Source organism: Rhipicephalus microplus, chromosome 1 (genome assembly GCF_043290135.1).
Source record: "Rhipicephalus microplus isolate Deutch F79 chromosome 1, USDA_Rmic, whole genome shotgun sequence".
In the NCBI taxonomy this organism is placed as follows: Eukaryota; Metazoa; Arthropoda; class Arachnida; order Ixodida; family Ixodidae; genus Rhipicephalus; species Rhipicephalus microplus.
Genome location: NC_134700.1, coordinates 293,777,428 through 293,789,630, shown reverse-complemented (window position 1 = coordinate 293,789,630; position 12,203 = coordinate 293,777,428). Strand labels below are relative to the sequence as shown.

General features: G+C 41.3%; 1 protein-coding gene across 1 annotated transcript in view; it reads right to left on the bottom strand.

Moving 5' to 3' along the window:
- Positions 1-12,203, bottom strand: part of mei-41 (ATR serine/threonine kinase meiotic 41) — an 80,522-nt gene that overhangs the window by 30,391 nt on the left and 37,928 nt on the right. The window contains exons 24-30 of the mRNA XM_075865171.1: positions 10,735-10,828; positions 7,841-7,924; positions 7,206-7,321; positions 5,938-6,073; positions 2,216-2,358; positions 1,543-1,642; positions 1,349-1,474 (exon numbers count right to left, since the gene is read on the bottom strand). Coding sequence (XP_075721286.1) covers positions 1,349-1,474; positions 1,543-1,642; positions 2,216-2,358; positions 5,938-6,073; positions 7,206-7,321; positions 7,841-7,924; positions 10,735-10,828 — 799 coding nt within the window. The remainder of the gene's footprint in view (positions 1-1,348; positions 1,475-1,542; positions 1,643-2,215; positions 2,359-5,937; positions 6,074-7,205; positions 7,322-7,840; positions 7,925-10,734; positions 10,829-12,203) is intronic.

The window sequence follows — 12,203 nt, the reverse complement described above, 5'->3', positions numbered from 1 at the left end:
TATGACAACATCTAAAACGACAATATTATCAACAGCAGTGCCCTACTTACCGAGAAATTAAGGTAAATGCACAAGAATACACGCGCCACAGTGCGATTTTCTCAAAATGATCCCGATGACCTCAGACAAACTGCCTACAATTAATCACTACTAATCAAACTAGCTGCACTAAATAAAGAACCTTCCGTGCATCAAGAGACACAATAAAATGCTGCTTGTTCGTTTCTGTTTTACTCACAGAAAAAATAACTGCCAGATGTTACTATGGGAAATGAAGCGAGTGGCTCAAAAATTCAATTTTCACGTGGTTAAACTGGACAGGTCATGCCATCTAACGGGGCCCAGTTGAGCATATCACGCCTGCAATATTAAAGGCCATGGCTAAAAACTGTTCAATGGCCGCTGTTGCCGCTGCGGCTCCCGCTACTTTCCTTCTGCTGCTACTATAGTGTCGATGACTGCGCATTAAAACCGGGCAAGATTGTGCACGGCAACAGTGATGACAGACGTTCCATTGAGGCGGGTAATTTGAAGTGCGCTAACCCGATGCGGATCACTAAAATGCGATTTTATTTAAAAATAGGCCCTTCCTTAGGACAAAAGTAGCACTACGAAGTTTCTGGACTGCTATTTCAACAATCAAAGCCGACTTAATAGTTGCTTTTAGTGTCCCTTGAATAAAAGAGTGAATTTTGTGAGCAAAATAATGGGTGAAAGAACCTTCACGCCTGCGCAGAATGCACAGCACAGTCACAGCGAAAGCTGGAAGGGCAACCTTTGAGAGCCTTTGTTAAACGCTACTTGGGTAATTACTGCAAGCACACTTGCGAAAGTACCCACTGCTCCATAAATCATCATGACTTCTGTGTGGTAGACAGGCATTCCCTATGCCATCCTTTGTCATTCTCCTGAGAAGCGTGGTACCCGCTAAATACTTGCACGGAATTTTGTGCAAATTTTTCATGCTGTGGCTGATGAAAATGAAGAATTATGCCTGAAGCTTTTGTAATGGGTAAGAGCATTCACTACGCGATTCGCATTGTGTGACGTCTGGTTGTTGCTTTGATGTTTTAAAACGTTTTATTACTCATATTAATGCAATTCTTGTCTCGACATCAAGGCTTCCCAAGGCCAGTTTGCAACGGAGTTTCAAGCACCGAGGTGGCTCTTTGATAGAATACTGGTCTGGCACACAAGGTCCCCAGGTTCGAACACCATTGTGTTCTTGGTGTTTTTCATTTACTTAGTTTTTTTTTCTTCACACAACTGTGGTTTTGGACACAGGACACACGACAAATAAACAACCAAATTAAGTGCAGCATGTTTTGAAGAGATGGGTGAGCCTGACCTTGGCACATGCGAAGCGTTCTTCCGGTGTGGAAGATGAATCACTGCTACCGCTATCGGTAGTACAGCCGGGAAAGTGACGTTCAATGCCACGATGAAGTTCTGCAAGGGCACGCTCTCTTTCTCCCTGCAAGCGATGCTTTCAGCTCTAACCATGTGAAGGCAGTCTCTACAAGTGACACAAGACGCACATACCTTTGCCCACAGCCATTTAGCCTTTTCCAAAAAAATGTCAGGCAGTTCACAGCCATCAGTTTCCAAAAGGCAGCTGTAGGCCTGCTGCAGATGGCCATTCCTGAGGGTCGACACATTAGCAATGAGTGTCGATGGCCGCAAAAAATCCTAGATCTGCATTACACCACACACTTGAGCACAGCTTGCTTCCTCCATGACCTTTGTTTGCGTAACTTAAACGTACAGTGCAAAAAAAAAAATTCATAGTGCTCATCGAACCTACTGTGAAACAAACACCTATGGTGCTCAATTTGTTGCAAATGAGTATGCTTTACTTTTAACAAAAAGCAGCACTGACTGAACACGGATGTGCCATGTCTTTTATTTTAAGGACTTTCTTCAATAACATAACACTCCTAAGCTGATTTTGGGCGTAAAGTAGTTGTTTTATGTCATTAACATACCTAGGCAACTTCAGAAATCAACAGCTAAATGAGAAATTTACCTGAAATGTATTCACGTAACACCCAATGGCGCACAGCAATAAAACTAGCCCACAAATCGTGGAAGAGATTAACTTGAGACAAGGGGTGGTGCCATATTCCATTCCCAAAATTACAGTCGGCATATTCAACAGCTGGACTAATGATAGCATGAAAAATAAGACTTTGAAGCACTGCTGAAGTGCACTCACTTTCGTGCCAGCTTGGCACTCTGGAGCCAGCACTTGGCGAGTTCTGTTTGGAGAACATCCTCCAGGTCATGATGCTTCTTCCTGGCAATGCTGAGCAGTGCGCGCCGTACATTCCACAGAGGTTCCAGTAGCAGTGGTGAACGCTGCACGAAACAGATGGCAAATCTTCAATTGACGAATTCGTGATGACATAACGAGCTAGAGCAACAATCGGCAGTGAGAGAGTATAGCAAATTCGATTTGGAATACCGTATTTACTTGTGTAATGAACCTATTCACATAATGAACCCACGCCCACCTTGGTCCTTAAAAAAATTTAAAAAATCAATTTTTTAAATGTATCTGTTCATTTTATTTCAGCATAATAAATAGCCAGTGCTGTTGACAATCAATAAAACATTAAATCAAGTCATTATATCACAAAATAACAATGCAATAAAAGTCAGAACATAGTTTCGCAACCATGTTAAACAGTTGTGAGCAGCACGAGCGTGGACAAAGTCAATCAAAATTTGAAAGTCATGCTAAATTTGAAAGTCGGCAAAGCACCATCTGTTCAATACAGGAAAAACCTCTTTGCTGATAACGCCGCGCAAGCACAGTGGCACAAAAACAAGGAAAAAAACAAAGCGTGTGGCCTCCGAAATGGAGGCCACACAATGGAGGCCAAACGCCGCGCGCCCGCCATCTCGGAGGCCATGCAAAGCGCAATCGTACCCACCGTGCCGACAACGCGTCATGCACCCACAAGGTCTGCTGCTCCCACAAGGCCAGTACGCTAGCTACATGGCTGGTGACAAACAGCATGCGCTGCAGCATGAGAACCAAGTGGCTGAACGACACTACGGCGTCGATCCATGCGCTTTCGTTACACGAGGAAACAAAAAGAGCTTCAGGCTACAAAAAAGATTTGTTGTGCATTTTACGGGCCAAAACAAGCAAACCCGTAACACGAAATTTTTGGTGTTATAACTCCATTGACTTTTTTTTTTCTGCCGCGTAATGTACCCTCTCTCCAAATTGGCGTAAACTTTTCTGAAAAAAAGATGGGTTCATTACGCAAATAAATACAGTAATCTTCATACCCGGGTTTCTGAACATGCGCCTTAAAGGGACTGTCTACAGCTCGGAAAATTTTTTTCACCACATCAGCAGCAATGAGCATGCTTTCATGCCAGAAAAAAAAAAGAATTATAATTTTAACTTGATGTTGAAACTCGATAAAAAGTGACTACTAGCGTCACCCAACAACGAATGTGGTCAATCTTGACAATCTATAGGTAGGACAAGAAATCCCCACAGGAAGACTTATTTTGCTCAAAAACAAACACGTTTAACTTGAAATTATTATTTATACACTTCGGGCAGCTTTAAGTTGCACCAGACACCAATCTTGGCTTTTTTTTTTCCTCACGCGTTCAAATAGGCACCTTGTGGTGCTGCCAGCGGTGTGCTCGCTTGGCTGAATGGCAAAGAAACACGACCACAGCGTCCGCCGCCGCTGATGAGAACAACAAAAGAATGTGTGCCTGCTTGAAACGACTACAGAGGTATTTGTTTTATTAATAACCAAAACTTGATGAAGCCTGCAAATACCGCACATAGTTTCTGTTTTCGACTTCACCAGGCACCAACAAGTGCCGTGGGCTTTCATACCAGCGATGGAAGGAGACGTAACGCGGACAGAAAAGTTCTGTTTTAAAAATTTCTACGCACTTTCCAGAGAAACCACTGCAAGGACACTTCACATGGTACGCTTTTTATTGCGACACAAAACAGGGAAGCAATGAAGGACGGTAGACAGTTCATTTAAAGGGGTACTGACACAAAATTTCAGCGGCCAAGGGATTCTCGTGAACATTCGTATATCATCTGCAAGATATAAACAGCGAATATAGCTTAGAAGGTGCTTGAAATTAATTTTGAAGTTTGTGTGAGCGACCGACTCCATAGCACTATAGACACCCTCAGAGGTGACCCCAAGGTGACCCCCTACTTCCCTCACGTAACCAAGCTGCGGTCAACAAAACAAGTTATGATGACGTCATAGCCGCCTTTTTTCTTTTGCCGGGATAGTTCCCGAAGTCTTCATTTCTCGGCGGCTAGTTGCGAGTGGGTGGCCGTGGCGCACGCTTCGAAAGTTTTGTGTTTGGTGAAATTTCAGTCCCATTTCCTATTTAAAAGTAATTCTTAATGTGGACCGTGCGGAAGTGCATCACAGTTCTGTGTGCTGACGTGGTCAAGAGCTGCACACGCTAAGTGGCGACAGTTGCACCCAGGTTTTGGAGCTCTCTCAAACCGAAACTGAAACTGATTGATAATGACAGGCCTGTAATTAATTATCTGTCATGCGCGGCAGCAGACGATGTGTTGTGTCATGTCTAACAGGCCCCCAGCAACGCATTGCAGTAGAAAAACGCGAGGCCAAAGTTGTTGTGTCATTACCCCTTTACGTCTAAATGCACAAGTGCACCAGCGTTTCCATAGGAATGCACCTATCACGACCATGAATGCACAATCGACTGCCATAACCCCCGTGTCACTCTAGCAAGAGACCGATCTGTCAATCAGAGAACTTAAAATTTACACCTGTGACTTAGCTAAACCACTTTTATCAACATCACCACTTTAAACCTTGATGCAGTGTGTAACATATCTCTATGCGTCTGCCTCAGTGCTTGATAACACTCCTGCTCAGGTATCTGCAATGAAATCTTTCTTAAGGGACCAGACTGGTCTTTGGGACCAAAAAGTGTCAAAAAAATACATTTTTTTTTAAATTGACATATTTGGTTTCTGCAGGTATTTTTCTATCTCTCTGCAAATTTTCACACACCAGGAAGTGGTAATTTTTTTTGTAATGTCATCCTAACTGTCCAGATTCTTGTTGCTGTTAACACGCAGAACCTGCAAAAAAATGGGGAACAGACTTCAAGGCTTCTTTATAATTTTCCGGCATCTGTGTTAGAAGCTCTGCTACGAATTTATGAGCACCTTCATGACGATTGCAAAACATGCACACCATGATTGTTGCTTTTTGAAGAAGCTGTGTCTTTTCAGTTTTTTCCATTTTTCTCAAAAAAGTAAATTTACGACAGTTCAATTTAGAGGCCTCAATATCTCACTAGGGCTGGTACAACAATAATTATTTTTGCAATGGAAACCTGTATAAGTGTATAATGCGAATATGGGATCAGAATTTAGAGCAGAAGCCTTTTTAATTAATTACTCATGAAAATTCAATTCCAACTGCTTTTGAAAATGGATAGTTCATTTTGCTGTAAAATAACCAAAACAAGCCTAAAAACAACAAAAAAAACTCTTGCATACTTTTCATCTATAGTCATTAGTCTATGTTGGCATATCTTAAATATCACTTTTAATTAAGCACTTTTCTTTTCTACGGCGGCCTTAAACAATAGGAGGTGAACTTGAGTTATCTCAGGAGCAAGATGAGTTACAGGAAAACTAATTAAATGTCTGAATTCAGCAGAAAAACTGCATAATCCTGTACAGTTTGATCAAGATCACTGAAGAAATAAACAAAAAAATGTCTAAGACCAGTCTGCCTCCTTAAGTTGATCCTCAGAATTACGAAGGTATCAGTAGTCATCACTGCTGTCATCGTGATTCAGATTGAAGGACACTGACACACAGTATGACAGAGACATGGCAGGTATCCATAAACGAGTTTTAAAGGGTTTGTCGTGTCTTGGCCTCACCTGAACAAGGTCCTCTCGAGCTTTCCAGACCTCAAGCAGTGATGTAAGCTGCACCTGTTTATCTTCACGACTGTTTCCAGACTCCATGTCAAGTAGAACACGGAAACCCTGCTCCACTTCAGTCAGAATGTGCAACCTGCAAAATATCAAAGAATCATGGTAGTCGTGCAATGTACACCAATATGTTCTTGTGTGCTGTGACGACGTGCGCCTCGTCGAGGTTACGAAGGGTGCCACTGCCACGAAACACACACCAATACGTTCTTGTGTGCTGTGACGACGTGTGCCTCGCCGAGGTTACGAAGGGTGCCACTGCCACGAAACACTCCGCTGCCAAGTTCACCGGCCGGGCCGATAGCATAGAGATTCGAAGAGCCGGGATGTCTTCGGACGCTCTGACGCTATTGTCTGCTGCTTAGCATCGCATCATTTGGTACTTTATAGGCCCCGGGTGAGTCTTTACGTCAGCAACGTCCAATCAGAACCGCCGCTGATCCTGGCATCATCTTCCTACACTCAGGTACCGTGCATTGCACCCATGAGACAGTGGTATTACCGCGTGTTGCATAAGACGCGCCAGACTGGATGGCATTGATTACATCATCGGGTGGGAATCAGGCCCATGGGTTGAGGGAGCTGATCGTGCGTTGCGTGACATCGTTGAGATGATACCGTGAGGCGGGCTCGCTCACTGGCCTTAACACTGGTTGCTTTTGCAGAAGCAATGACGTTCAGTCTAGACTTCCCGGCATAACAGTGCCGAAGTGGGCACATTTCTACATAAGAACCAGTGAATTGATGTCAGTTCCTAGTTTCACTGTCTGCGTTACTTATTTGTTGTTAGGACAAAGGGCACCCCAGTTCTGCTTAATATCTTGAATAATTCTATGAATATGCATCATACAAGGTATTTCAGTTAAAAAGCACCAAATAATAATAAATAATCATGAGCACTACACATCTTGGTGGATCAAAAAAAAAAAGTCTGATGTGCCCTATTATATGGCCCAGAACAATACTGCACTAATTGGAGAAAGTCTGATGTGCCCTATTATATGGCCCAGAACAATACTGCACTAATTGGAGATGCGTGGCACTCATGTATGATATTTTATTACTTGGTGCTTTTTAGCTGAGGCACCCTGTATTTGCATTCTGTAGAATATGCAAAAGACAAGAACAGAATAGAAACAAACAAAATTCTGCCTATTGTCAGGCTGAGATAGCAAAATTGCAGTTCAAGCTGCTAACAAGTGCACGGTGCATACCTGGAAACGTAACGGTAGCCCCTTTGGTAAGCCTCCTGTTCCATGGCTGCAGCTGCAAGAGGGCTTGTCTGGTGACTTCGTGCTTGTGCCAGGCTATCTAAAAAGGACTTTTCATCCTGTGGATAAGTCCATGGGTAAGTCAAGATTAATTCAAATACAATTACAGTGTTTAAAGAAAGGCTAAAGGGTACATTGGTTTGAACAGAGAAAAGCTTTATAACAAAACACAATTTTCATGAATTCTTCCATTACAAATAAAACTGATAAAAAAAAAAGACAAGGTTCAGTCGAGAAAATTTTGCACAGAAACCCCAGCTCTGCTGGTTTGGTTTCATCTTTATGAAAGTATTTTTTCTTATTCAGATCAACTGTAAATGTTTGTAATCTCAAACTCAAATTTACAACATTACTTTTTGGCTTCATTCATTAGTTTATAAAATGTTTAGTTATAAAAAGTTATTCAGGCCCTAATGGGTTCTATTAAAAGCTGTGATATCACAGTAAGCTTGTGAAGCAACTTCCAAGGTGGTGTTAGCACAAGTAACTTTGTGCTAATGACTTTACTACAATAATACAAAATTAACAGCTTCAGCTATCAGGCAAAATACAAGAGAAGATACGAGATGAGTGCTTACCAGGCTGTAAGCAGAAAGGAGAAGTCGACCTGTGGCCACACCCCATGAGCTCCAGCTGTTACCCGAGTCTTGTGGGATTGAGTCCTGCAGAAACGAAGGAAATCTACTTTGAAAAGAGCCCAAAGCAAGAGAACCCTAACACAAAATGTGTAAAGAGACAAAAGATGGACACGTCTTTAGATGCTGAAGGGGTACTTAAGGGTGCAGCAGCCAAAATAGCATTTGGAGCAATTTTTGGAGCACCAAAATGTTACTTTTGAAGCACAAAAATCCAAGTTTGGAGCAGATTACAGAGAACAAAACATTACTTTATTACAAAAGAGCAAATCTGGATCAGTATGAAAAAGGAGTCTTACACTTAGAATAAAAAAAATATGTACAAACCATTCAACATGCCCTAAATCGTGCAGTGGTAGCAAGAACACTGCTATTTCTATTAATTTTTATTTATTTATAAAATACTGCAGGCCCATTCAGGGCCCAATCAGGAGTGGATACAAACATTGGTAATAATAATAAATGTCATGCAATGATACAATGTGTCAAGCATGACACATTGACAAGACTAAATGCTTAAATGCCAACCATTGATACAGCAAAAAAAATGTCTAGGAGAAAAACAAAAAGTAGAATGACTGATAGGTAGAACAACTGAAACACTGTGCTCTGTGCTTATAAGCAATAAGTTAAGCAATAATTAAGTATCAATAAAATTAGTATTTTGAACCACCTCACTGAGCAAATAATGATAACGCATTAGCATTTGGTGCGACTGACTTTGTGAATTCAAATTTGGAGCAGCCAGGCTGGCGACCTCGAAATTCAGGAGATTCGTATAGGTGGCAGAAAAATAAAACTGGCACACAGTTCTTTTTATTAGGGCACCAGAAATCTTATATGCTGCTACAAATGATTGCCAGTAAATTTTTCAGACGTCATTGATCCTACTATTACTCACAATTATGTGCCGTACATACGCATGAGTAATTGAACAAAACGTACTGCGTCCCATGATTAGTGCTAACAGCCCCTTCAAAATAATCATGCAGCTTTTCACAGGGCATTGATGTACCGCAGCTAATGTGGATTAAGCAGCATTCTGCACGAGGAAGAACAAGTCATGAAAGACTGCTATGCCCACCTCCCCCTCTTTTTGTTCCTTTTTTTTCGCAATGGGATTAGGCTTAGGGCACAACTTCTTGGCTTGCTTGCAAGGCGCGTTCGACCAGATAAAGTAACAACGAGCGCCTGTTGGCCTGGCAACGGCACCGGATATCTATCGGCGGCACGACGCAACTTTAAGACAGAAAAATGTTTTATGTACCATTACTATGTCAACCAAAGTGGTCACCGGGGATCACCAATTTTAGCAGCACGTCGAGTCTGTTCGAGCGCGGGAAACGCGGCACATGCTTCTAGCTTCAGTTGCTAACACGCCATAGCCACGTTTGCTCACTAGGGCATTGACGGCTACAGCAATGCTTTTTTGTTTTTAAGTTGCGTCGTTCCGCTGATATCCGCAGCGAACAGACGGCGAGCTGGTGGCGATGTTATTTTATCTGGTCGATCGCATGTCGCGAGCGTCCTAACCTAATGGGAATATATTTTACACTGTGGTTTAGGGTCAGGGTCTGCGTGCTTGGATTGATTGCTGATGCAAACTGCATGCAGATAGCCAACGTGGCCACCGTTTCTCACTGAAATTGGCACAACTGAGAAAACTTTGAGGCTGGTCGGGCATTTTGGCACAGCATGGCGCAATTTAAGCAAATTTTATGGTTTTGGCACAGCTCGGCACCAAAATTCGGAATTGTATCAAACTGGCACAATTGGCGTAGCTGTTGCACTCCTGGATACTGCTTCACAAATGTGATTCACCACCCAATATGTACAGTTTTGTGCAATGCACATGAACTCGAACAGTAATATATATCTGAGCATATGTTTCTTACCAACTGCCTTCAGGCATGCTCAGTAATTTCTGCTCTACACTGCAGTCTGATGAATCGCTCGTAGTTACATAACAGTAATATATAACCCTGTGTGTACATTCATGTGCATACATGAAACTAAATTCTATATCTCTTTGAAAAAAAGTGTGCGGTGTTGGCACAAAGGAAAAGAGAGAGATGAAGACAATAGCATGTTTCAATTTCCAATGCTAATCTATGAGCATTAGGGAGGTTGCCAAATGTACACACAAACCTTACATATCATGTACACCTCAGAGGCAAAAATAGTGCAGGATTATCTCGGATGATCAATTGCTAGCAGAAAATTTTGATGATTTAGTATCTTATTGCTAGCAAAATTACAACGAAGTTTTATAAGAATGTGCGGGTCTTGTTAAGCTTAAGTTATACAGATGTTGCTTGTGAAAGATGCACATTTATACATACATTGCAGTAGAATATAACAAGTGCATTACATATTAAGAAACACTGCATTTATTTTCAAGCCTAGCAATCAAACTATTTGAGAGAGAGAGAAAAGAAATCCATTTCCACTCCATTCACTCCAGTAGTTGATGCTTTGTCAAGTAAGTTGATCGTTGTGTGGGCTCTGCAACACTTCTCTTTGCCTTTCACAGTGTTTAAATTTTTCCTGACATCCTGTGCTCCTAGTTTTACCATAATAGTGGCATAAAATTTGCTGGCAATACAGTTGTCATGTGATTGACAGTAATATAACATTAGGGCAAATGGAACATTTTCACACACTCTAAACAGCATGGCATTTGTGAAGGCAGTGTGTTTCTAAATGGAGAAGCAAAATGGGAAAAATCAGTGGCACTCCATCTGCTGTATGCGTTATCTTACATGCATATACAAGTTTTCATGTTTGAAACTAGTGCACCTATATGACCTAAAACAAGCAAGAAGCAACAAACAGACCTGAGTATGCAAAAACTTCTCAAGCAAGTCCCAGTTGCAAAGTCTCCAGGCAGCTTCCGCTTGGTACTCAATTATGTCTGGTAGCCAGTCACTCCTAACAATGTAACAAACAAAAAGATCCCTTCTTTCGTAAAGAAGCAGACGTAAGTTCAAAGGAAATATTACACAGTGCAGCATGAGCCTCACCTGAAGACAATCAAATGTGCAGTTTTTGTGTTTACCATTTACATCTGCAATTATTAATTTCAAGCAATACGAACCTAAAAAGTGGAAAAATGCTTAGAAACTATTGAACTAAACCTGTTGTTTATGCAGCGTTATCACTGCAGAATCACTTAGGAATTATCCGCATTAATGAAGCACAAAAACTTGTGATTTCGTCAATTTCTGAGTTTGCCAATTTCTGTTCACTACATCAATCACAAAGTACAATGCAGATTTTGTAAATGCATGAAATTTTACTTTAAAGTAGGGTGTGCAAATATTCAAAATTTCGAATGTTTCTTGAATAGTGTTTGCTATTCTATTCGATTCGCATTAAAATTTTTACTATTCAAACTTCGTGATGACAAGTACAGTCGATGTCTAATTATCAATAGCCCCTTCAAATTTTATGCTTCACCCCACCACACACTCGTATGGCGACAAAGCTGCCTTTCAGGCTCTGCTACGATCGCAAATGTATTAACCTAAGAAAACACTGGTTCCAACGTGGAGATGATGTGAACTGCATCCTGAAACGCTACACCGAGACTGTAAGCAAGAACTTGTGCCTTCCCTACAACAAGTCAGTTTCAGAAAATTGCATGCCAAACAAATAGGAAATTGCTAAAAAACTACCAGTCTAAAAATCTGATGATGCTTTTTTACAGTCGAATTAAAGGCCTATTTCTCTCACATGTATTTGCTGAAAATTTTTGGAGCATATTATATGAAAGGCTGTTACTGAGTTCATCAAAGCAAACAGGGCTCTCCAACCTTATCAACATGGCTTCAGGGCTGGTCTGTCCACCATTATACAACTTGTTGAAATCATGCATAATTTTGCTAAAGGAATTAATGACCGTCTGAGACACAAATAGATATGATCTTCCTAGACTTCTCAAAAGCCTTCGATGTTGTCTGCCATGCTAAAATTCTTGTAAAGCATAAACATATATTAGGGGATGGGCCTGCTTTTGTTGAATCAAGTGCTATGAACCGTCGCCAGTTGTTCAGCTAGAAGCCAGCACTTTTGAAATTAAGCCGCTACTCTCTGGAGTAGCTCAGGGTTTCGTATTGACCTCTATTCTATTCCTTCTGTTTATAAACAATGTAACTTGTCAGGTTCAATAAAATAATAGGTTGATTACAGATGACTGTGTCCTGTATAAAGAAATACGAAGCCAGCAAGATCGAATTAGTCTTAACAAGTTAACAAGGACTTTGCTTTGTTAGCGCAATGGTTTAAGAGCTGGCAAGTGGCCATC